We start from the raw sequence: 27,675 nt of genomic DNA, 5'->3' as shown, positions 1-27,675 counted from the left end.
TGATTCGGTGCATTGGCAACACTTTCTCCATTGGGTGTGCTGCGCCGGCTTGTGCCTTGGTTACAACGGTAGGGGGGCTGACTTGTCACCTGCGTGGAACATTCGTTGTCTCGCCGTTAAGGACCGCTAAGGGCACTGCAACGGGTTCATCAACCGCCGAGCGCTTAATTGGTTGCCGCGGGATGGGAAACTCCGTTCGTCGCGTTTGCGCCTTGAATTCGTCTCCTGTCGTGCCAGGTCGGGGACCGCATGCAGGGTTAAGAAGACAAGCGAGCCTCTTCGCTCGCGGGAGGTCTCTCCTCGCGCACATCTGGCTTTCCGAGTTAACTGTCTCATAACATAGGTACCCCGTACGTTGGAGCATGACACAAGCAACGAAGAGGTGCCCGTCTAGTGGACACAGCGACATGGACCCCGCAACGGCCGCGGCAGAGGCCTGTCTAGCCGCCCAACAGGCCCTCGGCCCGGAGCTCGTCATCATTGCCCCTGTCGACCAGTCGTTTATTGATGTAAACTGGTATGTGCATGACTACCTACCTACCTACCCACCTACATACCCCTGAAGCCCCCAACCCCCAACTTCCATACCAGCCGCCCTAGCGCACCCAACTCTAACCTCGGCACGGCATGCATGCAGGTCCGAAACATGCTGGGCCGCCCCATCGTGCGTCGTGCGGCCGACCTCGGCCCAGGTACTGGCCACCGTCCTGCGCATCATCGTGCAGTTCCAGGTGCTGTTTGCCATACGCAGCGGCGGCCACTCGCCCAACCCGGGCTGGGCCAGCATCGGCGAGCCGGGCATCCTGTTAGACCTGTCGCGCCTCGATGCCATCACTGTCAGTGATGATGCGAGTGTGGTGAGTGTTGGGCCGGGGCAGCGCTGGGGTGGGGTGGTGGAGGCATTGGATTCGCATAACGTGACTGCTGTTGCGGGGAGGTTGACGAGCCTGGGGGTGGGCGGGTTGTTGCTTGGTGGTAGGTTATTCCTTTCTAGGGTGTTACTTGTTTCGACCGGTCAGGCGGACGGCGCCGGCTAGTAGAGCATTTCTTCTGATATATGACTCCAGGCGGGTTCTCCTTCTTCTCGGGCGAGTATGGCCTCGCTGCGGATAACGTACGTAGCATGGAACTGGTCCTGGGCAACGGCACTATCGTCGAGGCAAGCGCCCAGGAAAACCCAGACCTATTCTGGGCTTTGAAAGGCGGTGGTCCGAACTATGGTACGTCCACAATCCAGTATGAGCACCACGGAGATCCTTCTCACCATCCTTTACAGGTATTGTCACCCGCTTCGACCTGGTCACAATCCCCATCCAAAAGGTCTACGCCGAGGTGGTGTTTTACGCCCCAGCCGACACACCCACATTCCTGCGCACCCTGGCTGATTGGCAGCTCAAAGCAGCAGCCTCTGATCCGCGAGCCACAGTGATCGCCGTCTCGACCCTCGGCGGTACCACCGCGGGCTTCATCTACTCCCAGCCCGTCACCGCACGGCCAGACATCTTCGCAGCATTTTCCGATATCCCTGTCCTCGCAACAGCGCTGCCACCGACGAACCTTTCCCCCCTGGAAGTGATGGAAGTCTCAGCCGGGCAGGTGGGCTGGACGGCCAACCGCCATGACTACCGCGGTGTTTCCACGCAGATCGACGGGGACCTGTATGTGGACATGTACAACTTCTGGGCGGAGCGCGCCGCCGACGTCTACAGCAAAACGGGCGCGAATCAGACCTTTGTCATTCAGCCCATCACCACAAACCTCGCAAAGCAGGGCGTCGACAAAGGCGGCAACGCGTTGGGGATGACCCCGTCAAGCAGCATGTCATGTAAGAATACCAAGGCCAACCGGCTGATCTTGTCTCTTTTGATCTTGATGAAGTATAACTAAGCTGACTCTTTATGCCTTCTCACAGGGTGGACGACCCTCATCGACTGGGAGAATGCGGCGGACGACGATGTCGTCCGCAGCGTGTCCATTGCCACCACCGAAGAGTGGAAGAAGCGGTCTACCGTGGAATTGCTGTACATGAACGACTGCTCCCGGGACCAGGACCCGCTGAGCAGCTACGGGGCGGAGAATGTGGCAAAGCTGTGCGAGGTCTCGCACAAGTATGATCCTGACCAGGTGTTTCAGAAGTTACAGCACGATGGGTTCCTGTTGAGGAAACTCGGCGTATGCTAGCTGGTGTGAAGGTTGAGTAAATTCGGGGCTCTTGTATAGCGATAAAATAGACCCTATATGTCATGAAGCGCCAGCACACAGCCGCCTCGCGCATCGCATTCAACCGCTGTTTACAGGGAGCTAAAGGCCTACACAATTATTTTACTGGTGGCCTCACACCGTCTCATTTATCAAGTGAATTGGTAAATAAGATAACACACCTCCTTCTCGGACTCGAATGCCCCTTTACAAGAGTCTAAAGGCACATTGGATGTCAACTCGCTGTTCGGATCGAAAACTCATATGTCTAACAAGCCCCTCTTTGATGTAATGTGGTTGGTTGTTCTGTTTTACATCGAAGCTAACAGAAACCCGTATGAGGAAGGTGATGGACGACACCGAATGTCACTGCGCAGTAAGATTTTAAGCCGACGGAGCAAGGAGACGGCATGTAGTGAGACGTTGGATGCCGTATCTCGGCTTATCAACCTCCACCTCCTACACATGACTCGCATCAGCACCTCGCACTCAACCTTGAAGTTATCAGCTGCCACATAACAGATTTGATTGCATTCAAACGGCGGAGACGGAAGTCAATTTCGTTTCACTCCCCATTCCTCACTGCCAAAGAACCTCACCCAAAATGACGTCCGAAAGCCCCATCCCCACGGTTGATCTCACCGCCTTCAGCTCGCCCTCAACACACTCCGACGCCGACCGGCTCGCCGCAGGGCAGACCTTTGTCGCGGTGCTGCACCGCTACGGATTTGCCAAAGTCACCGGCCACGGCTTCACCACGGATGAGATCAACGAGGCCTTTGGCTGGAACCAACGCCTTTTCGACCTTCCCTACGTCGACAAGATGAAGGCGCCGCACCCACCCGGCCCGTTCCCGCACCGCGGCTACTCCGGGATCGACCATTACGCAGCAGCCGATACCGCCTCCATCTCCACCCCCTCCGATGGAACAGCGGGCTCGCGCAAGATCTCGGACCTCAAAGAAAGCTACGAAGTTGGTAGCGCCAACGACGACCACGAACCCAACATTTGGCTGCCCGAGGCCACGCTGCCCGGCTTCCGCGCCTACGCCACCTCCTTGTATGAACGACTCTCCAGTGTAGGCTCCATCCTCCTTACAGCTATCAGCGTGGGCCTTGGCCTCGACCCCCAAGAGCACGACGCCCTGCATCAGCTCGCATCAAACCGCTACAGCCAGCTGCGGCTGCTGCACTATCCGGCCATCCCCCAAACGCGGCTGGCCCAGGATGTCGTGCGCACGCGTATGCCGGCACACAATGACTGGGGGGCGTTTACCATGCTGTTCCAGGACGGGAATGGGGGGTTGGAGCTGCAGGATCCGCAGACGGGGGGGTTTATGCGTGCGCAACCGGAGGAGGGCGTGCTCGTGATGAATGTGGGGGATATGTTGGGCCGATTTACAAATGATTATTTTAGGTCGGCGGTGCACAGGGTGGCGGTGCCGGGGGTGGGGGTAGTACCAGGGGAAACGGGGGTGCCGGCGAGGAGGTCGATGCCGTTTTTTGTTGGGCCGGAACCGTCTCATACGGTGGCGACGCTGCCGCGGTTTGTGGGTGCTGAGAATCCGGGCAAGTATGAGCCCGTGCGGTTTGACGAGTATGGTGCGCTGGTGAGCAAGTACCACTATCAGGTGGGCAATATTTGAAGTTTGATGAATAAGATTGTCGCTCTACTCGATGGGTACCTACATGTACGTATCGAGAGATGTTGGATATTGAGAGGGCTGTAACTTCCAGAGGATCTAAACAACAGATCGGTTGATCGTTCAAGCTCCAGTCTCATCAGATTCAGGGGCGTAGTTGGACGGTTACCTTTGTCAACCACTTTCTGCAAGACAGAACAGCTTTCTTCTTTGAACTTCCAAAAACCAAGACCACTCATACAATATTAACAACTACCTCATCTCACATCATAGCCACCTTTTCCAACACCACACGTTGTAAACATCCCCTCGACATTTCACCACCACCCCCCTTCACTCACTGCAAATTCACAAACAACCCCCCATCCACCAGCAATTGCGCCCCCGTCACATACCCACTCAGCTCATCACACGCCAAAAACACCGCCGGGCCCGCCACATCCGCCGGCACCCCCGTCCTCCCCAACGGAATCCTCCCCTCCATATACCTCCTCTTCCCCTCATCCGCCAAATCCGCCTCATTCAACTGCGTCCGCACCGTCCCCGGCAACAGCGCATTACACCTCACCCCATACCTCCCCAACGCCACCGCCGCACTCTGCATCAACGACAACACCCCCGCCTTCGTCGGCGTATAATGCACCTGCTGCCCGCCCCCAACCAACGCCGAGATCGACGACACCGCGATAATCGACCCACCGCCCAACGGCACATTGTCCCTCGCCATCTGCCGCGCCGCCGCCTGCACCACGTAGAAGGCGCCGTCGAGGTTGGTGCGCACGGTGGTGGCGAAGAGGTCGGGGGAGAGGTCGAGCAGGTCGGCGAAGGTGCAGATGCCCGCGTTGGAGACGCAGATGTCGAGGCGGGTAGTGGCGAAGTGGGACAGGGCGAAGGCGACGAGGGCGAGGCCGGTGGACGGGTCGCGCACGTCGCCGGGGAGGTGGGCGAGGCGGCCGGTGGTGGTGGGGCTGGCGGCGTGCAGGGCGCTGGCTTCGGCGAGGAGGGAGGTGAGGTGGGGTTTGTCGGTGGGGAGGTCGAGGTGGTTGACGGCGACGTTGCAGCCTTGAGCGAGGAAGGCGAGGGCGATGGCGCGCCCGATGCCGGTGGTGCCGCCGGTTATGATGGCGGTTTTGCCCGCGAGGAGGTTCGTGGCAGGCATGGTGTGTGTGTTGGGTTTGGTTGGGGAGGTGTGATAGTCTGGGATGGTTCCACGTTTTAGGATTGGCCGGAATGGAGATGTGGTGGTGTCGGAAGTTCACTCTGTGTCAGGTGTGGACTTAGGAGACACCCCTAAGGTTTGGGTTCTCGAAGAAGCGAAAGTGAGGGGCTAGATGGCGGGGTAAATACGATATGGATCACAAACATGGAGTCCCTATTCAGTGGATAAAATAAAATCTGCGGTTCCTTTTGGCCAGATTCGATGCTTACAGACCGACTTCACAATGGCTTATCTCTATGCGATAACCATACCGCGCATTGAATCCGTCTTTCATGGTTTCGTCTGTTTCCTCTTGGTGTTGTTGAATGTTGACTGCCGTCCCCACTTACCCCGCGCCCCACTACTGAGGAACCCTTGGGTCCACACCTCGGCTTGAATTACAGCGAGCCGGTCGAGAGAGAGCCAGGCCCCAGGATCGTCGGACGTCGAGAAGGTTTCTGTTGGTGCGGCTAGGCCTTATGCGAGCGTATCGGCTATATTCCAATTCGCTTCACTTCAACAAAATATCCCTCTTGGGTGTGGGAGCCAGGCTCCAGGAGAAGAGGTTTGAGCTGCAGCTTGGCGGATGACGTCAGGGGCGCATTGGGATCTTTGGTCAAGGGTCAGGTCTCGAACGGTTGCATTATTGTCCGTATTTTGACTGTTTACCTATGGCCCAGCGGGGTGAGCCGCCTTACTCCCCTCTCCGCCGTCCACGATGCCATTGGTTCCATTCTTGGTTGGCTCATGCTCCACCAGCGGGCTAAGAGAGTTTGTCGGCAGGGTCAGCAGGTAGGTGCTCGGGATGAGTTTCGCTCTCGCCGCGGGGTTTAGCGTCAGCCCGAAGCCGGGCTTGTCCAAGTCGGCCGCCGTAAGATACCCCTTGGTGGGAATCGGCTCGTCTAGAAACAGATCCCCAAACACCGGTAGCACGCTCTTGCCGTCTGGCGAGTTGGCAAGGTACTCCTGGAACGGCGTGTTCGGCTGGCTGATGACGAAGTGGTAGCTATACGGTCCGCTGGCGTGCGGGACCACAGGGATGTCGTAGGCCGCCGCCATGGCCGACACCTTCAGCAGTTCCGTCATCCCGCCCAGCCACATGACATCCGGCTGGATGATGTCAAGATTGCGGCCCTCGATCAGCTTGCGGAACCCGTACCGCGAGTATTCATGCTCGCCCGTCGTGAACTTGATGGTCGGGTGCGCCCGCTTGATCTGCTCGAACCCGTCCGTGTCGTCCGGGCTGAGGCACTCCTCCCACCAATTGATGTTGAGGTCTTCGCAGGCCTTGGCGATCGCGATGGTGTAGGGCACGTTGAGTGACATGTAGCAGTCGACCATGAGCGGGAAGTCCGGGCCGATGGCCTCGCGGTGCTTGCGGAGGAACTCGACGTTCTTTTTCAGGCCGGCGTGGCCTTCCTCGGGGCAGTAAGGGAGCGGCACCTTGGCACCCCAGAAACCCATATCCCGGGCTGCGGTGGGTTCGGGGCCGGTGCAGTAAAAGTCGATGCGGTCCTTGGTGTTTCCGCCGATGAGCTTGTACACGGGCTCGCCGCGGACCTTGCCCAGCAGGTCCCAGAGGGCGAGGTCGATGACGGAAATGACGGCAACCGGGAGCCCCTTGCGGCCGTAGAACATGGAGGCGCGGTACATCTGCTCGAAGAGGTGGTTCGTGTTGCGCGGGTCGGCCCCGATCAGAAAGCGCTCGAAGTGCTGGTGGACCAGCCAGCATGCCGGCGGCCCTGTTCCTGTTAGCAAAGCGTTTCCTCACGGCGTAAAGAACTCAAACGGTGCTTACCGCCAAAGCCTGTAGCAAAACCGACGGTCCCATCTGTGGCCTCAATCTCAACGAAGAACGAGCCCAGCACGTTGATGCCCCAGCTGGTCCGTGATGCCCGGTACTTTTCCCATTGTGAGCATGGGGTGGAGATGGGCGAGTCAATCAACCTGAGATGTCAGCGCCGCGTTGGCGGAGAGGTCCGAGGAGGATCTCACCAGTGGCCTCCTTTGACATTGTGATAATCGCCGCCTGTAACCCGTCAGTTACTACTTACTGCCCGTGAGAGTTTCTCACCCACCTGAACCAACACCGCCAATGACAAAGGACCTGATGGCCTTGATAGTCGGAAATTGCCTTGCCGCGGCCATCGTGCTCAACTCTGTGATCCCGAGGATGGAGAAGTGGATAATTGGAGGAAGAGAAGAGTCTCCGGAAAGGTGATCGGTGGAAATAACTGATGCGGGAGCCCAGCTCGCCTTGGCAATGTAAAGGAGAGACTACCACGTAAAATGGCTCGAAAAGGCCACCATTGGGCCTCGTTAGTCGCGCCTATGGCCGGGAGCGAACGGGGCGGAATCGGGGGTTGATGCCCCGATGATGGAGACGTGTTTGGGGTCGGGACTTGCCCCACGCGATTCCGCTCAGAACTCTCTCAACGCTGCGCATCCAACCCCACACAGGTAACCCGACATTAGCTCGATCAGTTCATTTGGAGTTAAGAGGCAGTTCATTGGTCAATGACAAGATACGTTGGAATTGGCGAATGTGAAGCCTTTCCGAACGCTGCTCGTCATCCCGAGCCAAGACATCCATGACAGAAGCCACACAGCATGGATCCTTGTCTCCCGAGCTACGATTTCGATGTGTAGTCCAAATTCGTTCTCTCGCATCTCATATCAGGTCGTTCTTAGGTGCTACTGTGTAGACATGAGGTGATTTTGCCCTGTATGCATGGCGCTCGACTTGATGCATTCGGCAATGTGGTGGGAGACGAGGAGCAAAGCCAGCAGCGACCTGCCTCTCAAAACAGATTGTCGTTAGTGGCCCGTTGTGCATCGAGTAGATACTTTGATTCGTCAACTAGGAAACCATTCGATTTGGTGAGATTTTGACACAGATGAAAAGTCGGACAATCCGAGACAGTTCCGTTCTGTTGGAACAAGCGCAGTCTGAAGGTGATGGAAATTGGAACCTGGAATTTTCCATGGTGCCTGTCGGCACCTGGCCTCCCCACATTCCGCCAATCTCGCTTCCCCAGAAAGTGCAAGCAAACGCTCGGCAGCACGGGCCAGGTGGTCGGATCACAGGACGCGGGAGGGCTTGCACCGCGATAAAACGGCCGAGGTCTCCCCACAATTGATTCCATCTCGCTCCTCTACTCAACATTACCCCGAACCGCTCCACGGAGTATCGGCTGCCACCTTGCGCCTGCTCGTTGGCGGGATTGCCTGAGAAGACGCGACCACGCATTTCGAGAAGGCTGCATTACATTTTGGCACGTGTCATTCGGTCCCGACACCCGAGACAAGCAGGGCTCTGGCCCCGGGTTCGGTCTTCGATTGTCCCTCTCTCGCTCCACTTTCTCCTCTTCTGCGCGGTGACGGTGGCCGTTGCGGGCGGTTGGCCCATCACTTGCCGTTGACGTACCCTTACCAAGTACCATGATGCAAACCCAAGGTCCCCGGTACAATGGCCACGAACTCCAGCCGTCGCTGCCTTCGGCACACGTGGACCAACAATTACACCTTCACTCGCACTCGCACTCGCAGTCGCAGTCGCAATTACAACCCGAGCAGGCCGACAGCGATGATGGGCAGAACAGCGCCGACGATCTCGACAACGACGATGACCAGCACGAGGTGACTCGTCTCGGCAAACGCAAGCGCCCCATCTCCGTGTCGTAAGTAACCGAGCAACGGTTCGCGGTGGCAGCCTTATCGCCCTCCCGGTTAGCGCGGTCGGATGCTGACGCCGCCCAGGTGTGAGCTGTGCAAGCAGCGGAAAGTAGGTGCCGAACCTTCCTTCGTTACTCCACCGCATATCTATCTACCTCCCCGCCGTTCGACATTAGCTGACCAGACTAGGTCAAATGCGACCGGGGACAACCGTCGTGCGGGTGGTGCAGCCGCAATGGCGCGATCTGCGAGTACAGGGAGAGAAAGAAGCCAGGCCTGCGCGCGGGATACGGGCGTGAGCTAGAACAACGTCTCGATAGTTTGGAGGACAAGCTGCGGGTGCATGCCGAGATTCTGCAGTCCCTCACCTCCACCACCAGTCCTGTCAGCGGGCACGGTGGCAATGGCCCCGGAGTCACACATCATGGCGCGCCGAGCGCGAAGGGCAGCATTGCCAGCATGCCTAGTGATCATGGCACACCGCGGGACGCGATCCCGCCGATCTTCAGCCGTCCGGGCCCCGACACGCTTCGCACTCCACAGGCCGAGACCGCCCTTTTCCTCCAGAAGCCCACGACATCACTCGACTTTGGCCTGTCGACGGCGCCGGGACATGATAGCTTCCCGGCTGTCACTGGTATCTCGCCTCCGAGTCATATCCAGTCGGCTATACCACAGAGCGCCGCCGCTCAGGAATATTATGGTACTGGGCATGCGCCCCAACTGCAGTCACCCTCGACCGCGACACAGAATTCGGGACACATAGGCTCCGAGCAGGAACTCCCTCCCTACGACCTGCTTTATGCGCTGGTGGACCTCTACTTCAAGCATGTCAACACATGGTGTCCCATCCTGCATCGCAAGACGACACTGGACTCGCTTTTTGGACCGTCCATGATCGACGACGAAGACAAGGTGTTGCTGCACTCTATTGTTGCCACAGCTCTCCGGTATTCGACCGACGCCCGCCTGACCGACGAAAGCCGGCAACGCTATCATGACACTTCGAAACAGCGGGTGCTCCTGTACGGGATGGAGCACTTGTCGGTCAAGTCATTACAGGCCCTGGTGATTCTCGCATTGGATCTCTGCGGTAGCAGTAACGGCCCGCCCGGGTGGAATATCATGGCGCTCATCACACGGGCCGCCGTACAGCTCGGATTGGCTGTCGAAAGCAATTCGTTCTCGGTGGCGCCGAGCTACACGTCCATCTACACGCTGCGCGCCATGATCCTTCCGGAACCGCGCGATTTTATCGAGGAGGAATCGAGGCGGCGGCTCTTTTGGATGGTGTACTTGCTTGACCGATATGCCACCATCGCAACAGCGTTTGAGTTTGGCATCGACGACCGCGAGATCGATCGTACACTCCCCTGTCGAGACGATCTCTGGATGAAGAACCAAAAGGTCGATACCCGCTGGTTTCGCACCGACGACACCAAACCTGGAGCCGGCAGCAACGGCCCGGAGCACGAAGTCGACAAGCCCGAGAACTTGGGAGCCTTTAGCTACTACATCGAGATTCTCGGCATTCTTTCCAAAATCCACCAATTCCTCAAGCAACCCGTCGACATCACCGCCCTCTCCGATGTCGAGACTTGGCAGATGCGGTACAAAGAGCTCGACAACGCACTCGCGACCTGGAAGTTCGGGCTGCCCGGCGACTACGGCTACATGGCCAAGCTCTTCCAGCCCGCGTCCGCCAAGACCCTTAACTGCGGCTGGGTCATGCTGCACGCGACCTACCACACAGCCTTCATCCGCCTGCACTCATCCGCCGCCTACCCAACCACCCGCTCGCCCATCTTCACACCGTCCTTCTCAGCGTCGCAACGCTGCCACGCCGCCGTCGAAAACATCTCCGCACTATGCGAGTTCGTCGTCACCAACGGCCTGCTGGTCAAGCTCGGCCCGCCGTTCGCCTTCACGCTCTGGGTCGCCGCGCGCGTCTTGCTCGTGCACGGGAGCACCGTCGAGCGCAAGCTGAGCGCGCAGATCGGGACCTTTGTCGACACCCTGCGGCAGATGGGCCGGTACTGGCCCGTCGCGGCCCGCTATTGCAGCTTGCTGAGCCGCGTGTTGGACGAGCACCGCGACAGCGAGCGCCAGGGCGGTGGGGAAGTCCCCGGCAGCGTCAAGATCCTGGCTGATATGCGGCGCACGGCGTTTGATCTGGACTTTTTGATTAGTCGTCAGCCCAGGCATGTGCCGCCGGCGACGGCGAATGGGAGTGGGAATGGGAATGGGGGAGGTGGCGCTGCGGGGGGTGGGAATGGCGGGTGGCAGAGCCGGCTGGCGAGCGCTACGCCTGCGTCGAGGACGCCCGCGCCGAATGAGTTGGAGTATCTGGATGTGTTTGACTTTTTTAATGTGCCCCGGCTGCCGGTTGGGCCGGGGGTGGTGGGGGGGAGTGCGGACGGGGGAGGGAATCACGCCGAGTCAGGCGGTGGCGGGTTGAACGGCGTGCCGGGCGAGTTCAATATCACGGACTTTATGGTGGATGCGAATAGGGATTGGCTGTTCCAGCAGGGAGAGTCGAAGTTTTTGAGTTGAGGTATGGGCCTGTAAAGTTTATGTGGGTTGTATGGAAAAGAAATGTATATGAGATATGATATTTGACTGTCAACAACATAATATTAGATGTCTGGCGAGGCGAATGTCGCCGCTACCAATATGGGCTAGGAATGAGCAATAACTTAAAACAGAGATAGCTTGATAGCTGATCTCCTTTCTCCTACCTGGTGGGGGCCATGTGAAAAGAGCCAAGAACAGCTACTCGGGCTGGTTACCATTCCAGAGCTTGGACAGGGTTGCAATCTTGCCGATGCCTGGTGTGGTAACCACTCAGAACCCGCCCTCCAAATCCCAAATCCTCCACAACCAGCGACGCGCGGCTCCTTTGGCGGGGCTTGAATCCTGCTGTCATTCAAAACAAAGGAGTCCCCTCCGACATCAAACTATCAGCTTTAACCCATATTTCACGTTCAGGAGTATCCACAGAGAACAACGACAACATGGAAGAGAAAACTTCGGCCGGTGCTTGGCCACAACCGGCTACACGAACCGAAGCACCTCGACGACATGGTTCAACGAAGTGGCGCTTCCCATTCGGAGGCCTGCTCGTGAGCCTCGTTGCCCTCGGCTATCTCACCAACCTCCGCCATGTGCGCCACGAGACCCAAACCCCTTTGACCGCACCCAAGAACGCCCCCGACAACCCCATGGACCCCTGGTCATCCGTCAGTCAACACCCCCCCCTTTTCCCAAATTCATTATCAAGCCTCTCTCTCTAACCCCCTCCCCAGATCCCCCCCAGCACCAACCTCACCTTCCACCCCTGCTACACCGCCCACAACCCAACCTTCCTCTGCGCCCGCCTCACCGTCCCCATGGACTACTCGCGCCCCCTCCCCCCCACCACCTCACCCACTCTCGATAACCCACCCATCCCGCAAGTCCACATCGCCCTCCTCCTCCTCCCCGCCGCCCGCCCCCCTCCCCCCGGCTCCAAGCCCAAGTCCCCCGTGCTCGTCAACCCCGGCGGGCCCGGTGGCTCCGGCGTCGCCATGACCCTGCTGGCGGGCGAGGCGCTGCAGGACGTGCTGGGCTATGACCAGCCCGTGCTGGGGTTTGATCCGCGCGGGGTGATGTTCACGACGCCGGGGGCGGATTGTTGGGCGAAGCCGTTGGGGGAGGAGTGTAAGTCGAAGGCTAGGTCTGGGAATGGGGGTGGGGGTTGGGATGATGGGGAGTGTGATGAGGAGGGGGCGGCGGCGGCGGGGTTGATGCATCGGCTGCAGTGGCAGCAGGTGGGTTCGGCGTATGGGTTGGTGAGTGGGGGCGGGCAGGCGATGCAGAATTGGGAGGTGGCGCAGCGCGGGGTGAGTGGGTTGTGTGGGGAGAAGGATCGGAGGTTGGGGGGGGATAGTGGGTTGGGATGGGCGGGAACGAGGGAGGTGGTGAGGGATATGGTGACGATCGTGGATAAGTGGGATGAGTGGGTGGAGAGGGAGGGACTGCCGGAGAGGGAGCTGAAGGGGAAGTTGGTTTATTGGGGGTTCTCGTATGGCTCGTACTTGGGGGCGGCGTTTGCGAGGGCGTTCCCTGAGAGGGTGGGGAGGGTGGTGCTGGATGGGGTGGTGGATGCGGAGCTGTATGAGGAGCCGGTATGGGAGGAGAGCTTGGTAGATGCGGATAGGGTTTTTGGGGAGTTCTTTCGGTATTGCGCCGAGGCGGGGAGCAAGTGCTTCCTGTACCGAGATGGGGATCGGAAAGAGGATGTTCAGCGGAGGTATGAGGCGACGATGGAGGGCCTGCGGACTAACCCCATTATATTCACCCACCCGAACTTCTTTTACCCTGCCGTCTTCCGCCATGAGGTGGTCAAGCGGTTGGTATTCACGAGCCTGTATTCGCCAATCCAGGGGTTCTCGGTGGTGGCATGGTTGGTAAATTACATCTACGAGGGCAACTATAAGTCGTTGGGCAGCTTGTTCCAGGACGAGAAACTCCTGTGTTCAATAGGCGCCAATCCCATGCTTATGCGCATGATGAATGACGCCCAGCGGGCCATCATGTGCGGCGACAAGTTGCAGCCGGTAAGTCTAACCCCGTGAGTGCGGTTTAATGGCTAACAAACATCCGTACCAGACCAACTACACGCTCGGCGAATGGAAATCGGCCTACAAATCCATGGCCTCAACTTCACAGTTCGCCGATATCTGGATTCCCTTGATGATGCAGTGCAGTGGGTGGGACCTCACCTCGCCGCAGCAAACTCCGAGCAGTCCCTGGAAGTCCGTCAAGCAAATCGACACAGCCAACCCCATCCTCTTCCTCTCCAACACCTACGACCCGGTCACCCCGCTCCGTGCCGCGGTTAAGATGGCGTTGAAGTTCAAGGGCGCCGGCTTGCTGGAGCAGGAGGCACCGGGGCACTGCACCATCTCGGCCGCGTCGAGGTGCACCGCCAACGTAGTCAGGGAGTACTTGGCAACAGGCAAGGTGCCACCGCCGCCAAAGGGGGTCGACGACCAGTACCGTGGGGAGTGGAAGCACTGTTCTGCGGACGAATACCCCTGGGGCCCAAGCACCCGGGACATGCTTTCTGCCATGTCAACCGAGGAGGGGAAGATGGCGGAAGGGTGGGGCAAGATGAGATGGGCTCTGGAGAAGATCCGGAACAAGATTGAACAGAGGAAAGGCTTGAATGAGGAACTTATTATGGCGATGGCGAACCACGCCAGTAAGGTTTGAATGTGGGCGAATGCTTCTCATCTCTCCATGGGGAGTAGTAGCCTCTTTGTAACAACATATCTCACTACACAACGCCTAACCCGTTTAGAATCCTATGACTGTACTTTAAGCTGCTTTATCTCTCAAGCGCAAGTTCGAATCGAGGTAGAGCCGCCTTAACAACGTGAGGAGACCCGAGCACAGTCGGACAGGACGAAGAAAGAAACACTGGAAGAGACAAGAAATACTGGTCAGACGCTTGCTCCACAGGTGTAAACTGATATCGTGGGTTTGATGGAATCGGTTTTTTGTTTGGGAAATGTGTTATAACATGAAATGATTAACATCAGCGAACTGAAATTTGCATTACATATGATGGATACATGAAAGATCCCCGTCATAGGTACGGCCGTAGAACTTCCTGGGTATGGTCCCAAATCTTTTCCCTCGCCGTCCCCCTTAGCCCAGCCATGACACGCTCATTCGGTGTGCTGTTGCAGTTCCAGCTAACGTGAAACAAACCCTTCTCCGCCGCCGGCTCACCCCGGGAATTCGCAGCTGGCTTGCCCTTCCACGGCACGCCACGGCCACCAAAGACCGCGCTAGTTGCCCCAAACAAGTTCCTCTGCCCAGACCTCTCGTCGCTCATTGCAAACGCGCGGACAAACCACCCCAGGATAGTCTCGACGACCCAGGCCAGAATCCCCGACTTGGCATCAAACGTCCTGCCCAAATTTCCGGTGTTGACCCACCCAGGCGACGAATGGATGAACACGACATCCGGATTCTCGTCCGCCAGCTTCTCCAACCCCAACGAGTTCATGGTGCCGAATTGCATCTGGCCCTTCATCAGGCCAAAGTTCCCCGGCTTGCGGAGATCGGGATCATCCGTGTTGATGTTGCCCCTCGACATGCCACCCGATAGCACGCTCACCACACGGGGGGCCTCGGCCTGCTTCAGCAGAGGGAGGAGGTGCTGGATGCAGAGCACGCGCGAGTAGTACTCGAGGCTCTGCGAGATGTCGATGCCCTCGACTGTTTCGACGCGCTCGCCATAGGGCGCGTACCCCGCCGTGAGGAAGACCAGGTCGACGTGGCGTTCTTTGCTCTTGATCTCGTTGCAGATTCGTTTTACGTCGGCAAGCAGGGAGATCTCGCCCTCGGTCCAGATGATTTGGGCTTTGGGGTTCAGGGCGTGCATCTCCTGGATGAAGGCCTGCATGCGCTGTGCCGAGCTTTTGCGTCCGATGAGGTAGATCTTGACGCTGGCGCCCGTGCCGACGAGGGCGGTGATGGTCAATTTGCCGACGCCAGCGGTGCCGCCGAGAAAGACGGAGACGCGGGGCGCTGTGGCATCGTTGATTTGCGCGTTGGACGCTTCGACTTCGGAGTAGGCGACCATTGTCGGAGACGTTAGGGGAGATAGGTAATGTTACGTGGCCGTCTGCATCCGGAATGTGGTGGAGCAAACGCGGCTGAAGGTTACTCTTATACGAATGGCCTGCTGCCTGCCCGGAAACTTTCAATCGCCCTTGTTGGCCCGAAGGATCATTCTCGGTCTCTCGGACACCTATTATACCGTCCATCTAATTGGATGCCTTGGTATGTATCGTGCCACCAAAGCAAGCAGCAACAAAATGCATTGCTAGATACCTCGGTAGGTACATGCCCCTCCCCCAAAACGGTGCATAGTAGTAGAAACTCTCTAAATTACGGCCTTTGTATGATGTAGTTCAAACAATTGTTCTGGGAAGGGACGATAGAGGTTGGTGCCGCGACTTCCTAATCCGGTAACTTGTGGGTCGTTCCTTCCTTTTTCAGATCGAGGAATGCACCTTCCCTCCAGCCAATCGCAAGCCAGAATAGGTTAGCACCGTTAAATCCGGTATAGTGTAACGGTTAACATATCGCGTTTTCACCGCGAAGCTCGGGGTTCGATTCCCCGTACCGGAGACTTTTCTTTTTTTGCTTTATTTCAATGTGTAAAAGGTCTAAAGTTTGAGAAACTGGTGAGGATGCGCGTTCCGATTGGAATTACCGGTCCAATAGTGGCATTGGGGGTTTTTAATAGTCTTCTTTTGTACACAGGTAGCTGTGGTAGCGGTAGCAAGCGCCTCGCCCTTCCAAGTGATCCTTCGAGAAAAGAAAGAGAGAAAACCGACCTTGGAAAAAAAAGAAAAAAAGAGTAAAAACCTGAGAAAAGAGATAGAAAGGTAACTAAAGAGAATGGAAGAGGTAAAGTAAACTAGACAAAAGGAAGAAAGAAAAGAAACCCAGTAAAAAGAAAGTAGACCTTTAGCTTCCGAATGGCTTACTTTTCTTCTTGTAATCGAATGTTTCGTCTGCATCTATACTTAGGGTTTATCCCGGTTCCACGATATGTTTGCTATGAGGGGTCGAGGCCCTTGTTAGGTGCTGGGCGGGTGTCTTCCCAGTGCCAGGCGGACAAATGATAACACAGGTTTCACGCCCAGACACATCACATCCGTTGGTTTTTGCTTTTCCCATTTCATTTCCCTTATTTTCTTCCCTACTACATATACCCACACCCCCTTCCATTTTCTCTCCGTCTCCCCCAACCAAATCAAACCCACACACCCCCTCCATCTACGCCAGCGACTTCTTCACATAATCCAACAACAACGGCCCCACCCGCGAGGCAATGACGCGGTCACCGTCCAGGTTGGGGTGCACGCCGTCGCGGAGATACGACGTCTGGAAGCCCGTGTAGCAGTCGGCGACGACGATGGGCGACTCGGTGGTGTTGAGCCCGGCGGCCCAGGCGGGGATCCGCGCGTTGATGGCCTGGATGGGCGCGTTGGAGAAGGAGAGCGGGATTACGAGGTCGACCTGGGGAGGGGGATGTTAGTTGCTGGTTCTGGTTTTGGTTCTGGTGTGGTTTGTGTGGTGATGCTGGTATGGGTTCCGGAGGGAACTTACAATGATCTTGGTCTTGGGGTTTGCTGCCCGGATGATGTTGACCATCTTGGTGTAGGCCGCAATGACGTCGTCGGTGGTCTTGCCCCGGACCACGTCGTTGGTGCCGAGCATGAACATGACGATGTCAGCGGGCGTGCTCTTGAGCCAGTTGGTCAGGTAGTTGTTGGCGATGTCAACGGCCAACCAGCCGGAGTGGCCCTCGTGGTGTTGGTCCCAGCCGGATGTCTTGGGCTGGCAGTTCTGGGGGTTGCTGTTCTGCGACCCGACGTACTGCACCTTGTCGGCGAGCCCGGCCTCGGCAAGCTGGTCCCAAACGAAAGCCCGCCAGCAAGTGATCTCGGTGATGCTGTCGCCGAGGGGCACTTGGCTTTTGTTAGCGGACGTGCTCGAGGGAGTATGAAGGCTTACAAGTCGCTGGGTGAACTTACTGATCTTCAGCTTCTGAGCTTGACGCTCAACCACTTCCACCGGGCTAGCCAAGGCCAGGCTGGCCAGGCTGAAGGCTGAGATGATGCTTGACACGTGCATGGTTACGGCTCTAAGCTAGCTAGAGGGACTTCTGGAAGCGATGTCGTTAGAGGAAATGTCTGAACCAGTCGGAGTTTTCTGCGGCACGCTGCTGCTTTTATCTTCTCCCGGGACGGCAGTGGGGGACTGGCGGTGGGGGGCCGTGACAGCCTTGATCGTTTAAACATCCTTCTAGATGCACAAAAGAAGGATTTAAATTGCCCGCCTTTCCTAACTCGGCGCCACAACGACATCGGAGTGCCGTGATCAAGAACCGTAGCGATATCGAGCCCATTCAATGGTGTCCAGAAGCCCGGATGTGACATTCAGAGCCATAAGAATCATTGAATTGCCATCTACCGGATTTAAAGTTTGAACCAGGTCCTCGGTCGGGCGAGGGGAGCTTCACAGGGCCAACTACGTTTGCCTTGGGGATTGTTCCGTGCCTATTCCGGCCGTTTCAAATATGTACTCATAAGCGGTGACAGCCAAGCTAAGCTGCCATTGGTGCGAAGTTATCTGTCACCGGATGAGGATAAATAGGACAATTCCCGGGGCCGGTCCGGAGCTACCGAAGCCTGGCAAGTACCAGGTTTCGCAACTCCAGCCGAGAATCGATCGATATGGAGTATGGTCGGTGCGGGGCCTTCATTTCGGAGACCCTGTGCTGCGCAACAATTCAATACCTTGTCGTTGACTGGTGGAGGCGGGCTGCTAGGTATGTGGTGCAGCGACTGCGTTGTAGAGGTCCTACGAAACTTGGTGATTCCGGTTACCCGACTTAAGGAGTCAGATATAGCTCCCGAAGTTGGTTAGCCAGGGGGCAGAATAGCACGTGGACGGTAACTTTCGGAAGATATGTACTATGCATGCATTTTTGGCAAAAGATAAACAAAATAAAAGAGGAGACTCCCCAAAGAGGCTCCATTCCACGCTGACAACTGTGAGATTCGAACTCACGCCTCTTGCGAGAACGCAATGCAGCCCCTTTTTTAGGGGAAGGATATTAGTCCTTGAGTGCGTCGCCTTAGACCACTCGGCCAAGTTGCCGTGAATGCCGTTGTGGAGACGAACCACACGAGTGTAGAAGAGCAGCTGGCTTGGGGAGGCTGGGTTCGTTGACCTGCAGGAGAGACGGAGATGGATGGTTGGAACCAGAGTTTGCCATTCTCCACTTGCATCCACATGTGGGCGTTACCCCTGGCCAGTTATTTTTCACCTTATAAGGTCGACGGGACCAAAACCTGGGCATAAACGTGAATGGGGTTCAAAATCCGCTTCAAGAAGTACCTGTCCGATACCGGAAGCTTTTGCTTGCAACCCGTTCTAAAGCCCACGAAAAAAACAACCTTGTTTGTGGCTTTGCATGGGTTTAAGTTGCGAGTTAACAAAAAGGCTCAAAATCAAGGGCCGCAAGCTTCAATTACTAGATCGACTCCCTTCGCGATGGCTCCGCACAGCGGTCACGGGTGGACATGATGAGGTGAAGCAAGGCGGGGGGACTACGCAGGCAAAGTGGCCAGATTAGAGGTTCCACAAGGTCACTATGAGGAGACCAATGACGGCGAGGGAGGCAAGACTGGTGTACAATAATAGGCGATGGGCGAGTTTGGATGTCAAGGTTCCATGCCTCAGACCTCTGGGTACACGTCTCTGCGGCAGAGTCAGAACCGACAGATGGCCAGAAATAGGGGCTCAGAACTTACGTCCGCCTGCGCAGCGGCACCTCCGTCCTAACCTTCTGCAGCAGGCCGTGGTCGATCACGGCGGTACCTATCTTGGGACCGTCGCCAGCGTCTCCGAGATCGGCTAATACCGTACCCCATGGATCGACAATCATGCTATGGCCATAGCTAACTCGCTTCTCGTTGTGGTTTCCGACCTGGGCCAGCCTCAGCAAGAGCAGACCGATGATAACTAACAACATCTGGCACGTACCTGGGCAGCAGCAATAACATAGGACTGTGTCTCAATGGCCCGAGCCCTCAACAAGACCTCCCAGTGCGCCTTTCCGGTGGGCACGGTGAAGGCGGAGGGGTAGGTGATGATGTCGGCCCCGAGACGCCTCAGGGCGATGCTGATCTCAGGGAATCGCAGCTACACGGCGTCAGACAGTGAGACATGACAGAGTTAAGTACTACCCACATCGAAACATATTGTCGATCCAACTTTGCCAACTGTCGTGTCAAATGGCGGCTCAATGCGCATGCCCCTCTCAACGGACCTGGAGACACCAACGTTAGACCACCCATATCCCTCCACAACAACAACAACTCAGGGGCCACGCACTCGCTTTCCCTCAACACCGGCCCTCCCTCGATATCCACATCAAAGAGATGAATCTTCTGGTACCGATGCACAATCTCACCACGCTCGTCGATCCACAAGACAGTATTCTTGAGTTTGTGGCCGTCGGCGGCGGGCTCGTGGACGCCGACGTGGATGGGCAGTTTCCAGCGGCGAGCTTCGTCCTGCAAGCCCAGCACAAACTCGCTCTGCTCCACGGGCTTGGCGAGGCTGATGCTTTCGGCGGCGGAGGCGGCGATGTAGTCGCTTGCTTCGGGGAGGAAGAGGGCCTGATGGGGGCAGCTCCTCAGTCAGTATGAGTCCATGTCGTGTGAGATGGCCGTGAAGGGGCCGAGGGTCAGGGGAAGGGGGGGAGAATGTGTGACAGAGTGGGAGGAGCGCTGACCTGGGCACCAGCTTGGGCTGCTTGTTGCACAAGGATGCGGCACTGGGCGAGGTTGTGGGCGAGGTCGGAGGTCGAAGTAAGCTGGCCTATGGCCTAATCCCAACAGCGGCGTCAGTCGCAAAGGCCGATCAGCCGCAAGGAAGCGGCATAGGCGATGTGGGGGAACCTTTCCCAGGTTCCAAGGTTTCATCCTTCTCACCGAGCATGAAGTAAGAGGGTCTGGGCCCAGGGCCGTGGCTTACTACTATTGGCGCTTTCTCGGGTCCCAAATTGCCAGAGGTGTCAACTTGTTTAGTTTTGTCTGTCATTTTTCTCTTGCATGGGCCGGCAGTATGAACTCCTGAGGTGAAAGGTGTTGCTGGTAAGCATGAGTGAAGAAAGCGAGTTGAGACTGACAGTGACAGCCAAGCAGCGCCGAAAGCCCCGCACAGTTAGCTGTGTCACGCAATCTCCGGCGCTCTCGGCACTGTATTCCGCGGTGGAGTTCATTCGCGCGCTTCCTCCTCCTCAAAACCGAACAACAGAAAAGCAGACATCATTGGATTGACTGAACTTTAGCCTCCTGACTTTCCACCCACTGATCCATCGATATATGAGCCCAGTGGAGACATGCGTGGCCTTCACGGCACCAAACCCATCGCGAACGTTTGGTATTCGGCAGATATTGCTGGGGACAGGTCATGTTGCCATCTCCTTCCCCCCGAGCCCTCTTGGCTGTGGTGCCAATAAGCTTTCACACCATCCCGATCTGGCTAACTCTCAGCCAAAGCACTCCCCTGTCAAACTATCGCCATCACTGCCGGACTTGACACACGGCCCCGCGCCAGACCCCATCCTCACAGGCAAGGTTGGATGTGGGATGTCTCGGAAGTCCTGTGGGGTCAAAATTACCCAGTTCCCCAATCTCGAACCTGAACTTTCCCGGGATGGGTTACCTTCCCGGCGCCCACAAGCCGCAGATTGCTGCAGTTGCTAATCAACGACAGGCGCAGGTAACCTGCCGATTGGCGCACCACCAGGTCCCTTGTCGGTTACCGGCAAATGCGCGGCTAGGGTCCTCCGGGGTTCGCTGAGGAGCCGGATCTGTCAAGGGCGACCATTCCGGTGCGCAACTGGGCATGCATCCTGCATATCGAGCACAGCGCTACTGCCGAGACCCGTCTTGCAGAGTTGTGTTTGATGTCGGGCCGGTTTCTCTTTTCTGCACCTGCTGCTGGCTGCACCCCGAGACCAACTGTTGCACAGTCCGGAGATCCGAATGGTGGAACGCGCGGCTGGCCTTGGGTCCATGGCCATGCCTTGGCCATGGGGTTTCGTGTGACAGGGGCTAGCCGCAAGAGTCACAAATGCCGACACCAAGGGGGAATCACTCATCACCGTGGTCAACATGCAGGGAAAGTGGTGAGTGTACAGGTAGGCAAGGTCACGGCATCAGCGCCCAACTCCATGCACCCCTGGTTGGCGAGTTGTGAACTTGTGATAACCTTTGCTAGGTCTTGAGAACGGGTTCGTCTCTGACCCAAAAATAGCGGGCTGAAATCTAATGACGTCGATTTCCATGGGACAACATGGTGCTTGAGTTACCTGGATGATGCCGAGCAAAACCTCGGGCGAGAATCAGTCAGGGGTTACGGAATCTGGCAGCAAAGTTGCACAAAACCCAAATTACAAGCACCTCCAACTCATTTTTCTTGATTTCCTCTCCTGCCATGAATTTGACTGATGCATAATCCAGAGGTCCTCCCGCGACTTATCAGTTGTTTGGTGATCAGCGACGCGGCGAATTGTGGGCCGTTTTGAGAACAATATCAAGAGCGCGGCAAAGGACAATACTAACTCAGCCCGACTATTGCGGAACGCGCTTAGCCACCTGAATGACCCACCGCTCACCACTCTCATTGTACCCTGCAATACGCTACGTCTCATGGAGGATGGTATTCTTTGATGATAACCCGCCCAAAATTGAGTCGGTGCCGAGCAGGAGGTGGTCTGCTCCGGTCTGGATCTTGGGATTGTTCTTTGAGAGCAGAATAGGGGTCGTCTGGTTCAGGAAATGCTTCATGTCCGAAACGGCCACCCCAATTTCAGCTGTTGTGTGGTTATCATCTCCATCACAACATTTCTCAAAACATGGCACTCGAACTTCTCACCGTGTCCTCATCAACATCCAACTGACTTATACTGCTCAAGTGCCGGTTGCTTGAGAGTCATCAACACAGTCCCTTAAAACACAACCACTCAACACCAAAACGGCTCCACGAGAGAAGCTACAAAACCATCACCACTTGAACCCGCACCTTTCAACCGCTTCTTTTTTCTGTTCCATTCTCTCTTCAGCTTCAACCCCAATAAGACAACCATGTCCAACACGACATCCCCCCCACCGGGGCTCCCTCCCCAAGCCCAACCCTTCAACCCGCTCAACCAGAGTGCCTTCCTCCTCTACGCGGACGGCAGCACCCCGATCCCCTTCAACACCTACAACGTCACGGAGATCTACCTGCAGGCGACCTCGCTCTCCATCCTGTACGGCTCGCAGATCGGGGCCTGCTTCATGATGCTGGCCGTGGTGCTGGGCATGACGCCGCGGCCCCGGTTCCAGCGGCTGCCGACGCCGATCAGCGTGGCGGCGCTGGCGCTCAACACGGCGCGCATGGTGCTGCTGGCCGTCTTCTTCACCACCTCCTGGGTCGACCTGTACGTCATCGTGTCGCAGGACGCCTCGCTCGTGCCGCGTTTCGACTTCAACCTCAGCGCCGCCGCCACCGTGCTCAGCGTGCCCATTACGGTGCTCATTCTCGCTGCGTTGACGGTGCAGGCTTGGTCCATGCTGCGGCTGTGGCGTCCCGTGTACAAGGTCCCTGCTGGGGTGTTGTCGCTGGCGCTGGTGCTGCTGACGGTCGCGTTTAACATGACGACCACGGTGATCCAGACGCGGGCGATCTTGTATGCCGACATCAGCCAGATTGCCGACTGGGTGCGCCAGACCTACCTGGGGCTGATCACGGCTTCCATCTGCTGGTTCTGCTTCCTCTTCAACATCCGCCTCGTCATGCACATGTGGACCAACCGGAGCATCCTCCCCAGCCTGAAGGGTCTCAAGGCGATGGATGTTCTGGTCATCACTAACGGCATCCTGATGTTTGTTCCTGGTACGTTCCCCTATCAACCACCACCCCCTTTCACCCCCTTGCCCCTTTCACTCGCCCCCTCCCCCCCTTTCAAGCCCCCAACCCCACACCCTCTTCCATCCCACACCCTTTTCCACCCCAACCAACCAACCAACACCCCCCTCCCCCCCAGTAATCTTCGCCGCCCTCGAATTCATCCAATTCGACCGTTTCGAACCCGGCTCCCTCACCCAAATCTCCGTGATCATCGTCCCGCCCCTCGGCACGCTGGTCGCCCAACGCCTCGCCAACCCGGCCTGGTTCGGCACCGCCGCCCACACCGACTCCGCCTCCTCCGCCTCCGGGGGTCCCGCCTCCGCCAACACCACCGGGACCGGTAGGGGCAGCGTGCTCTCGCGCGGCGTGCTGTCGGGCATCACGGCTACGAGTGCGGCTAGTGGGAGGCGGCCGCTGTTGACGAGCGTGAGGAGCAATACGAGTGTGGGTGGGGGGGTGCATCGTGGTTGGTGTGGGAGGGTGGAGACGCATATTAAGGCGGGGAGTGACGTTGAGGTGGGTGAGAAGGCGCATGCGATGTGGGTGGATGGCGATGCTCACGGTAGGGCGGTGGGGGTTGGGGAGGATTTGGAGAGGGGCGGTGTGAGGGTGGATTATGGGATTGAGCGGCGGGAGGAGCGCTTGCCGACTAGTGGCTCTTAGGCGGAGTTGCTTTTTGAGCGGGCGGTGCAGGAGGCCGAGGTGGTTTAACTTGGAGGACTGGAGGTTGGGTTGGGTTGGGTCAGGGTTTGGTCGGAGAGGAGGCGTCGGGCTGGTTCAAACTTCAGATTGCATTGCGGCTGGGTTTCAGGCTGTTCCTTTCATGGAGGGTTGGGCGTTGGCCAGATTGATCATCCAGGGTTGCGCGCTGGTTTCCTTGGTCAAATATCTTCTTGATTTGCCGCCGATGGCGGATTGTAATTTTATTCCCTGGGCTTGTTGTACATGTACATCCCAGCCCCTTCAGTTCACAGCTTGTCTTAGCCATGAATTATCGTCGTTGATTACGGTGGATGTCGGTTCGCAGAATGTCTATCCAAAACAGTGCGGCTTGTCAACCGTGGGCTTGAAATTCAGTGTGTCCAAGGAAGGTGGTGTCTGGTTGTTGTTCCACTCATGGGCTCCTTCCCCATGGTCGCGCTCCAATCCGTGAAGTCCAATGGTGCATTCTTTCCTTTTTTTGGGTGAGGTGTCCCAACCCCAACCAGGGAACTGGGGAGCTCCGCTGTTCAATTCTCGGGCCCCTTCACCCGCTTTGTTTAAGGTGTAACCACGCGGCCATGCTCTGCTCTTGATGGTTTGGTCGCACTGAAAGACTTCAACGCAGCACAACGACATACACTATTTCAGCCTATGGAAGACTTGGACATCTCGCCCGCTCGGGACTTCTCAGACTCGAATCTCAAGCCGGAACCTCTACGACTACCACGCAGGATCCATTTGGGTCACCAGAACGACAACTTGCACTCGCCTAGCAACCATTTTCACACCGACAAACCAACACTGAGAAAACATCGACCAAACAGAACCGGAGGAGAGACGACCAGTCTCGTCAGACCAACAACGTCTGAACTTGCCGTCCTAGTGGCCAAGTTCGAGATGCTCGGCGCTGCCGGTGATGGTAACGCAAGAGCTTCTCGTCAGCCTGCTAATGTGGCCCTGTCACAGGCGATCACTTTTAAACCACCCGCTCGTACGCAAGCTCCATTGGGTATACGAACACGGCACAAAGTCGCTGATCAACCCCTCATTCCTGCTTGTGGGACTTCCAACGCCGCCACCGACAAGATTACAGCAGCAACCCTATCGTTGGCCGCGATGATACGCAGGGATCTTTCCAACCTAAACGCATACCAGGAAGAAAAGAAGGATGATACGCCGGAAGGACCGGCAGGCGGTGGCACATCTGGGGACTAGGTGTCTCCAAAGGCTTCAACGGATCCCATTGTGACAGACGTAAAGCGCACAGTGACCACCATACAACAGGTTGGCCGTGCCACTGAAGTGTGGGTGTGCAGGGCCCCGCTATCCGTTGCAGAGAGGAGGAAGGTATTTGAGGGACAAGCAGGTTCGTGTAGCAAGCCTCACTCCTCAAGTCCTCATCCGAAACCATCGCTAATCCAGTAAAGCCTGTAAAAAGAATATCGCTGTCGCAGCTCATGCTTTCACACCGGCCACTCCGTACTCTGAGAAAACCCAAGTTCACGACAAAAAGTCGCTATCCGAGCCGAGAGCGTACCCTCGTGTTACCAATCCCCAAGGGTCACTGCCAGCTAGCTTATTCCCAGGAACACGGCGCCGTGATCATACCACACACTGTGCATTGCCGTCATGGGAGCATCGCCCCCAGTGGGCTAGCGGTTACCAACAAACGAAAGAAATCCAAAACAAACGTCCCAGTGTCGCAGATTTGCGGCGAGCTTTCGACCCACAGCAGTGCCGCAAATCTGGTGGGCTATCCAGTGCCTCGCTCCCAAACACACCAAACCGGACATGGCCCCTCAGCTCCGGGATACCGAACGGAACGATAAGTCAGTCGATTGTGCGGGGCTCGAGACCGCAACTGCGTGGACAAGCCCATTGTCGAGATGCTATCGACATCGCTTGCTCCCCAACTCGAATCCCCGAGCCACAGAATAAAAGTCATGCCCGGCGACGGCCACAGACACCCACCATCCGACAAGCCGAAGGAAAGGGTCTTCGGGCAAACCTCATTAAGGAACTGTCACGAACTATGAGCCGGAGGAACGGAGGTCCCAAACAGGACCGCAGTACCGACCGAACCTTGATCAACGCGTCGAGTTCTAGTTGGTCGGATTCAGAGCCACTGCTGCTGTCAAGAACAGTTTCCGCTGAAGGTCGCACGATTTGCGACTGGAGTGATGCTGGCAGTCAAGGAACGTCGCCAAACAAAAGAATGAAACAAGGTGCCAGGGAACCCTATGTGGACTCTGGTGACACCCTGAAAGTTTCCACAGCGACAACTGGGGAGGAACCAGCCTCATATCTCCAACACTGGAGGACGAAGGGCGACAGAAGATCACTGAAGTCCAGCCCAAGCCTGCCGAAGATTGTCCAAACGACCATTGCTGCAAGCACGCGCAGCAGCATACGACAGAGTTCGTCTCCAGATACTAGTAGCCTAATACACCACGGCGTAAGGCCGGAAGCGTTAACGCGCACCCAGCCGCATGCGCTTTACACAGGTCGGTCGGGAGACGATACTACAGGGGGGGCTTCCGAGGCCTTTGGAAGCGATGTGGCAAACTCTACAGAGCCATCTCCAGTCAAAGAAAGAATACATTTGTTCGAAAACATGGGCCGCCCGCTAAACATGCAGGAGAGCGCTGCGCCAAGTTCTGTAGACAAGGTGGACGAGCCACCCGAAATCGTTGTCGAGGGATTACACGTGGAGAAGCGGCAAACATGGCAACGCAGGCTCGCATCCCAAACGCTGCGATCCGTGTCCCTCACCGGCCGCCGAAAGGTGGATGCCACAAAGGGCCGCAGCGAACCCACCTCGAGGATCCCAATCTTGAAGAGACATGGGCAGGCAAGCGCTGCTGGCGTTGGCTTACCACAACCTCCCTCGTCCGATGCCAAGCGGGAGGCGAGCTTTTCGTTCAAGGCCACCTTCCGGAAGATCTCAAAATCCAACAAGAACTTCGAGAGCAGGCTGCCCTCCGCAACCAAGCCCGTCTCTGGCTTCAGGGCAACCCCCTCCCTCGAACTCCTCAACAAGACTGCCAAAATCGCCCCTCGACCCATCCACAAAGCCCACCTGAACACCAAGCCTATTCATGCCCACGAAAGCAACGGCACGCCAACCGAAGACCACCCAGCGTGGGCTAACCGACCGTCTCACGTAAATAGCAGTACTGGTATGACCGCGGGTATGTCATGGGGCCGCCGCGCCGCAGCGGCAGCACTGGACATCGGGCGCCGCTTCAAGACCCAAACCCAGACCCAAACCCGCAAGACCAGTACCTCGGGGCCGTCGGCCCTATCGTACACACCGTCAGCCAACACCACCCCCGGCAGTGTCGTCGCGGGGGGTAATGATGGGGAATACTATGGCGACAAAAAGGTCATGGGCGTGGCACTAGCGGCGGAGGATGCTGAACCCGAAGTGAGATCGCACTCACCCTCGGGCATGGCCGTAGGTGGCATGGTGCCGTTGGGGTATGGCTGTGATCGCGGGGGGTAGGACGCTGCTGCTTCTGCTGCGCCGGGGCTGCTGCTGTCGGGTGTGGTGGTGGTGGCGGCGCCGGAGTGTAGGTTGGTGCACCCGCGGCCGGCGAGGGTGGTGGATTTGGGGAGGATTCAGGGGTTTGGTGGTGTGTGTGTCGGTTGACTTGCGGGGCGGTGGGTTAGACCCTTGGGGTGGGGATTGCGGTGAGATTGTAGTGTTATTTTTGAC

At 57.2% G+C, this 27,675-nt stretch overlaps 12 protein-coding genes and 2 non-coding genes across 14 annotated transcripts; 7 read left to right on the top strand and 7 right to left on the bottom strand.

The window, feature by feature from the left end:
- Positions 1-44: 44 nt before the first annotated feature.
- Positions 45-2,613, top strand: F5144DRAFT_586738 (uncharacterized protein). The gene is made up of 5 exons (XM_066789786.1): positions 45-517; positions 638-975; positions 1,068-1,220; positions 1,277-1,825; positions 1,913-2,613. The coding sequence occupies exons 1-5, from the start codon at positions 363-365 to the stop codon at positions 2,179-2,181; spliced, it is 1,464 nt and encodes a 487-aa protein (XP_066639097.1). The 5' UTR covers positions 45-362; the 3' UTR covers positions 2,182-2,613.
- Positions 2,614-3,844, top strand: F5144DRAFT_541730 (uncharacterized protein; the record flags this gene model as incomplete). The annotated part of the gene is made up of 1 exon (XM_066787178.1): positions 2,614-3,844. The coding sequence occupies exon 1, from the start codon at positions 2,804-2,806 to the stop codon at positions 3,842-3,844; it is 1,041 nt and encodes a 346-aa protein (XP_066639096.1). The 5' UTR covers positions 2,614-2,803.
- Positions 3,845-4,011: 167 nt separating this feature from the next.
- On the bottom strand, positions 4,012-5,412 carry F5144DRAFT_394344 (uncharacterized protein). The gene has a single exon (XM_066784746.1). It carries the CDS (start codon positions 4,998-5,000, stop codon positions 4,179-4,181), a length of 822 nt encoding a protein of 273 aa, XP_066639095.1. The 5' UTR covers positions 5,001-5,412; the 3' UTR covers positions 4,012-4,178.
- F5144DRAFT_394594 (enolase C-terminal domain-like protein) lies at positions 5,405-7,513 on the bottom strand. The gene is made up of 4 exons (XM_066784748.1): positions 7,118-7,513; positions 7,035-7,068; positions 6,838-6,986; positions 5,405-6,781 (listed from the first exon to the last, which is right to left on the bottom strand). Exons 1-4 carry the CDS (start codon positions 7,185-7,187, stop codon positions 5,709-5,711), a joined length of 1,326 nt encoding a protein of 441 aa, XP_066639094.1. The 5' UTR covers positions 7,188-7,513; the 3' UTR covers positions 5,405-5,708.
- An 872-nt stretch (positions 7,514-8,385) lies between these two features.
- F5144DRAFT_394300 (fungal-specific transcription factor domain-containing protein) lies at positions 8,386-11,488 on the top strand. The gene is made up of 3 exons (XM_066784745.1): positions 8,386-8,719; positions 8,799-8,823; positions 8,904-11,488. Exons 1-3 carry the CDS (start codon positions 8,481-8,483, stop codon positions 11,265-11,267), a joined length of 2,628 nt encoding a protein of 875 aa, XP_066639093.1. The 5' UTR covers positions 8,386-8,480; the 3' UTR covers positions 11,268-11,488.
- Positions 11,448-14,239, top strand: F5144DRAFT_633744 (TAP-like protein-domain-containing protein). Its single transcript, XM_066792554.1, has 3 exons — positions 11,448-11,953; positions 12,020-13,312; positions 13,365-14,239. Exons 1-3 carry the CDS (start codon positions 11,729-11,731, stop codon positions 13,968-13,970), a joined length of 2,124 nt encoding a protein of 707 aa, XP_066639092.1. The 5' UTR covers positions 11,448-11,728; the 3' UTR covers positions 13,971-14,239.
- Positions 14,240-15,476, bottom strand: F5144DRAFT_586726 (uncharacterized protein). Its single transcript, XM_066789785.1, has one exon. It carries the CDS (start codon positions 15,349-15,351, stop codon positions 14,347-14,349), a length of 1,005 nt encoding a protein of 334 aa, XP_066639091.1. The 5' UTR covers positions 15,352-15,476; the 3' UTR covers positions 14,240-14,346.
- Positions 15,477-15,830: 354 nt separating this feature from the next.
- On the top strand, positions 15,831-15,902 carry F5144DRAFT_t177. The gene has a single exon. It is a non-coding gene; the product is annotated as a tRNA-Glu (tRNA).
- A 654-nt stretch (positions 15,903-16,556) lies between these two features.
- Positions 16,557-17,417, bottom strand: F5144DRAFT_551961 (carbohydrate esterase family 3 protein; the record flags this gene model as incomplete). Its single annotated transcript, XM_066787718.1, has 3 exons — positions 16,557-16,799; positions 16,890-17,251; positions 17,318-17,417. 3 exons carry the CDS (start codon positions 17,415-17,417, stop codon positions 16,557-16,559), a joined length of 705 nt encoding a protein of 234 aa, XP_066639090.1.
- A 914-nt stretch (positions 17,418-18,331) lies between these two features.
- F5144DRAFT_t173 lies at positions 18,332-18,446 on the bottom strand. The gene has a single exon. It is a non-coding gene; the product is annotated as a tRNA-Leu (tRNA).
- A 581-nt stretch (positions 18,447-19,027) lies between these two features.
- Positions 19,028-20,278, bottom strand: F5144DRAFT_607017 (carbon-nitrogen hydrolase; the record flags this gene model as incomplete). Its single annotated transcript, XM_066791525.1, has 7 exons — positions 19,028-19,049; positions 19,103-19,278; positions 19,335-19,493; positions 19,542-19,620; positions 19,686-19,972; positions 20,089-20,181; positions 20,255-20,278. The coding sequence occupies 7 exons, from the start codon at positions 20,276-20,278 to the stop codon at positions 19,028-19,030; spliced, it is 840 nt and encodes a 279-aa protein (XP_066639089.1).
- A 260-nt stretch (positions 20,279-20,538) lies between these two features.
- F5144DRAFT_394167 (uncharacterized protein) lies at positions 20,539-21,670 on the bottom strand. The gene is made up of 2 exons (XM_066784744.1): positions 21,277-21,670; positions 20,539-20,818 (listed from the first exon to the last, which is right to left on the bottom strand). The coding sequence occupies exons 1-2, from the start codon at positions 21,475-21,477 to the stop codon at positions 20,624-20,626; spliced, it is 396 nt and encodes a 131-aa protein (XP_066639088.1). The 5' UTR covers positions 21,478-21,670; the 3' UTR covers positions 20,539-20,623.
- Positions 21,671-22,447: 777 nt separating this feature from the next.
- On the top strand, positions 22,448-23,966 carry F5144DRAFT_551959 (fungal pheromone mating factor STE2 GPCR-domain-containing protein; the record flags this gene model as incomplete). Its single annotated transcript, XM_066787717.1, has 3 exons — positions 22,448-23,240; positions 23,392-23,699; positions 23,919-23,966. The coding sequence occupies 3 exons, from the start codon at positions 22,448-22,450 to the stop codon at positions 23,964-23,966; spliced, it is 1,149 nt and encodes a 382-aa protein (XP_066639087.1).
- A 642-nt stretch (positions 23,967-24,608) lies between these two features.
- On the top strand, positions 24,609-27,630 carry F5144DRAFT_624198 (uncharacterized protein; the record flags this gene model as incomplete). The annotated part of the gene is made up of 3 exons (XM_066792187.1): positions 24,609-24,916; positions 25,141-25,241; positions 25,412-27,630. The coding sequence occupies 3 exons, from the start codon at positions 24,609-24,611 to the stop codon at positions 27,460-27,462; spliced, it is 2,460 nt and encodes an 819-aa protein (XP_066639086.1). The 3' UTR covers positions 27,463-27,630.
- Between the last annotated feature and the right edge of the window lie 45 nt (positions 27,631-27,675).

This window comes from Chaetomium tenue (genome assembly GCF_020726465.1).
Source record: "Chaetomium tenue strain MPI-SDFR-AT-0079 chromosome Unknown F5144scaffold_7, whole genome shotgun sequence".
NCBI lineage: Eukaryota > Fungi > Ascomycota > Sordariomycetes > Sordariales > Chaetomiaceae > Chaetomium > Chaetomium tenue.
Note: the sequence above shows the minus strand (reverse complement) of the source record. Positions and strands in the feature narration are given on the sequence as shown.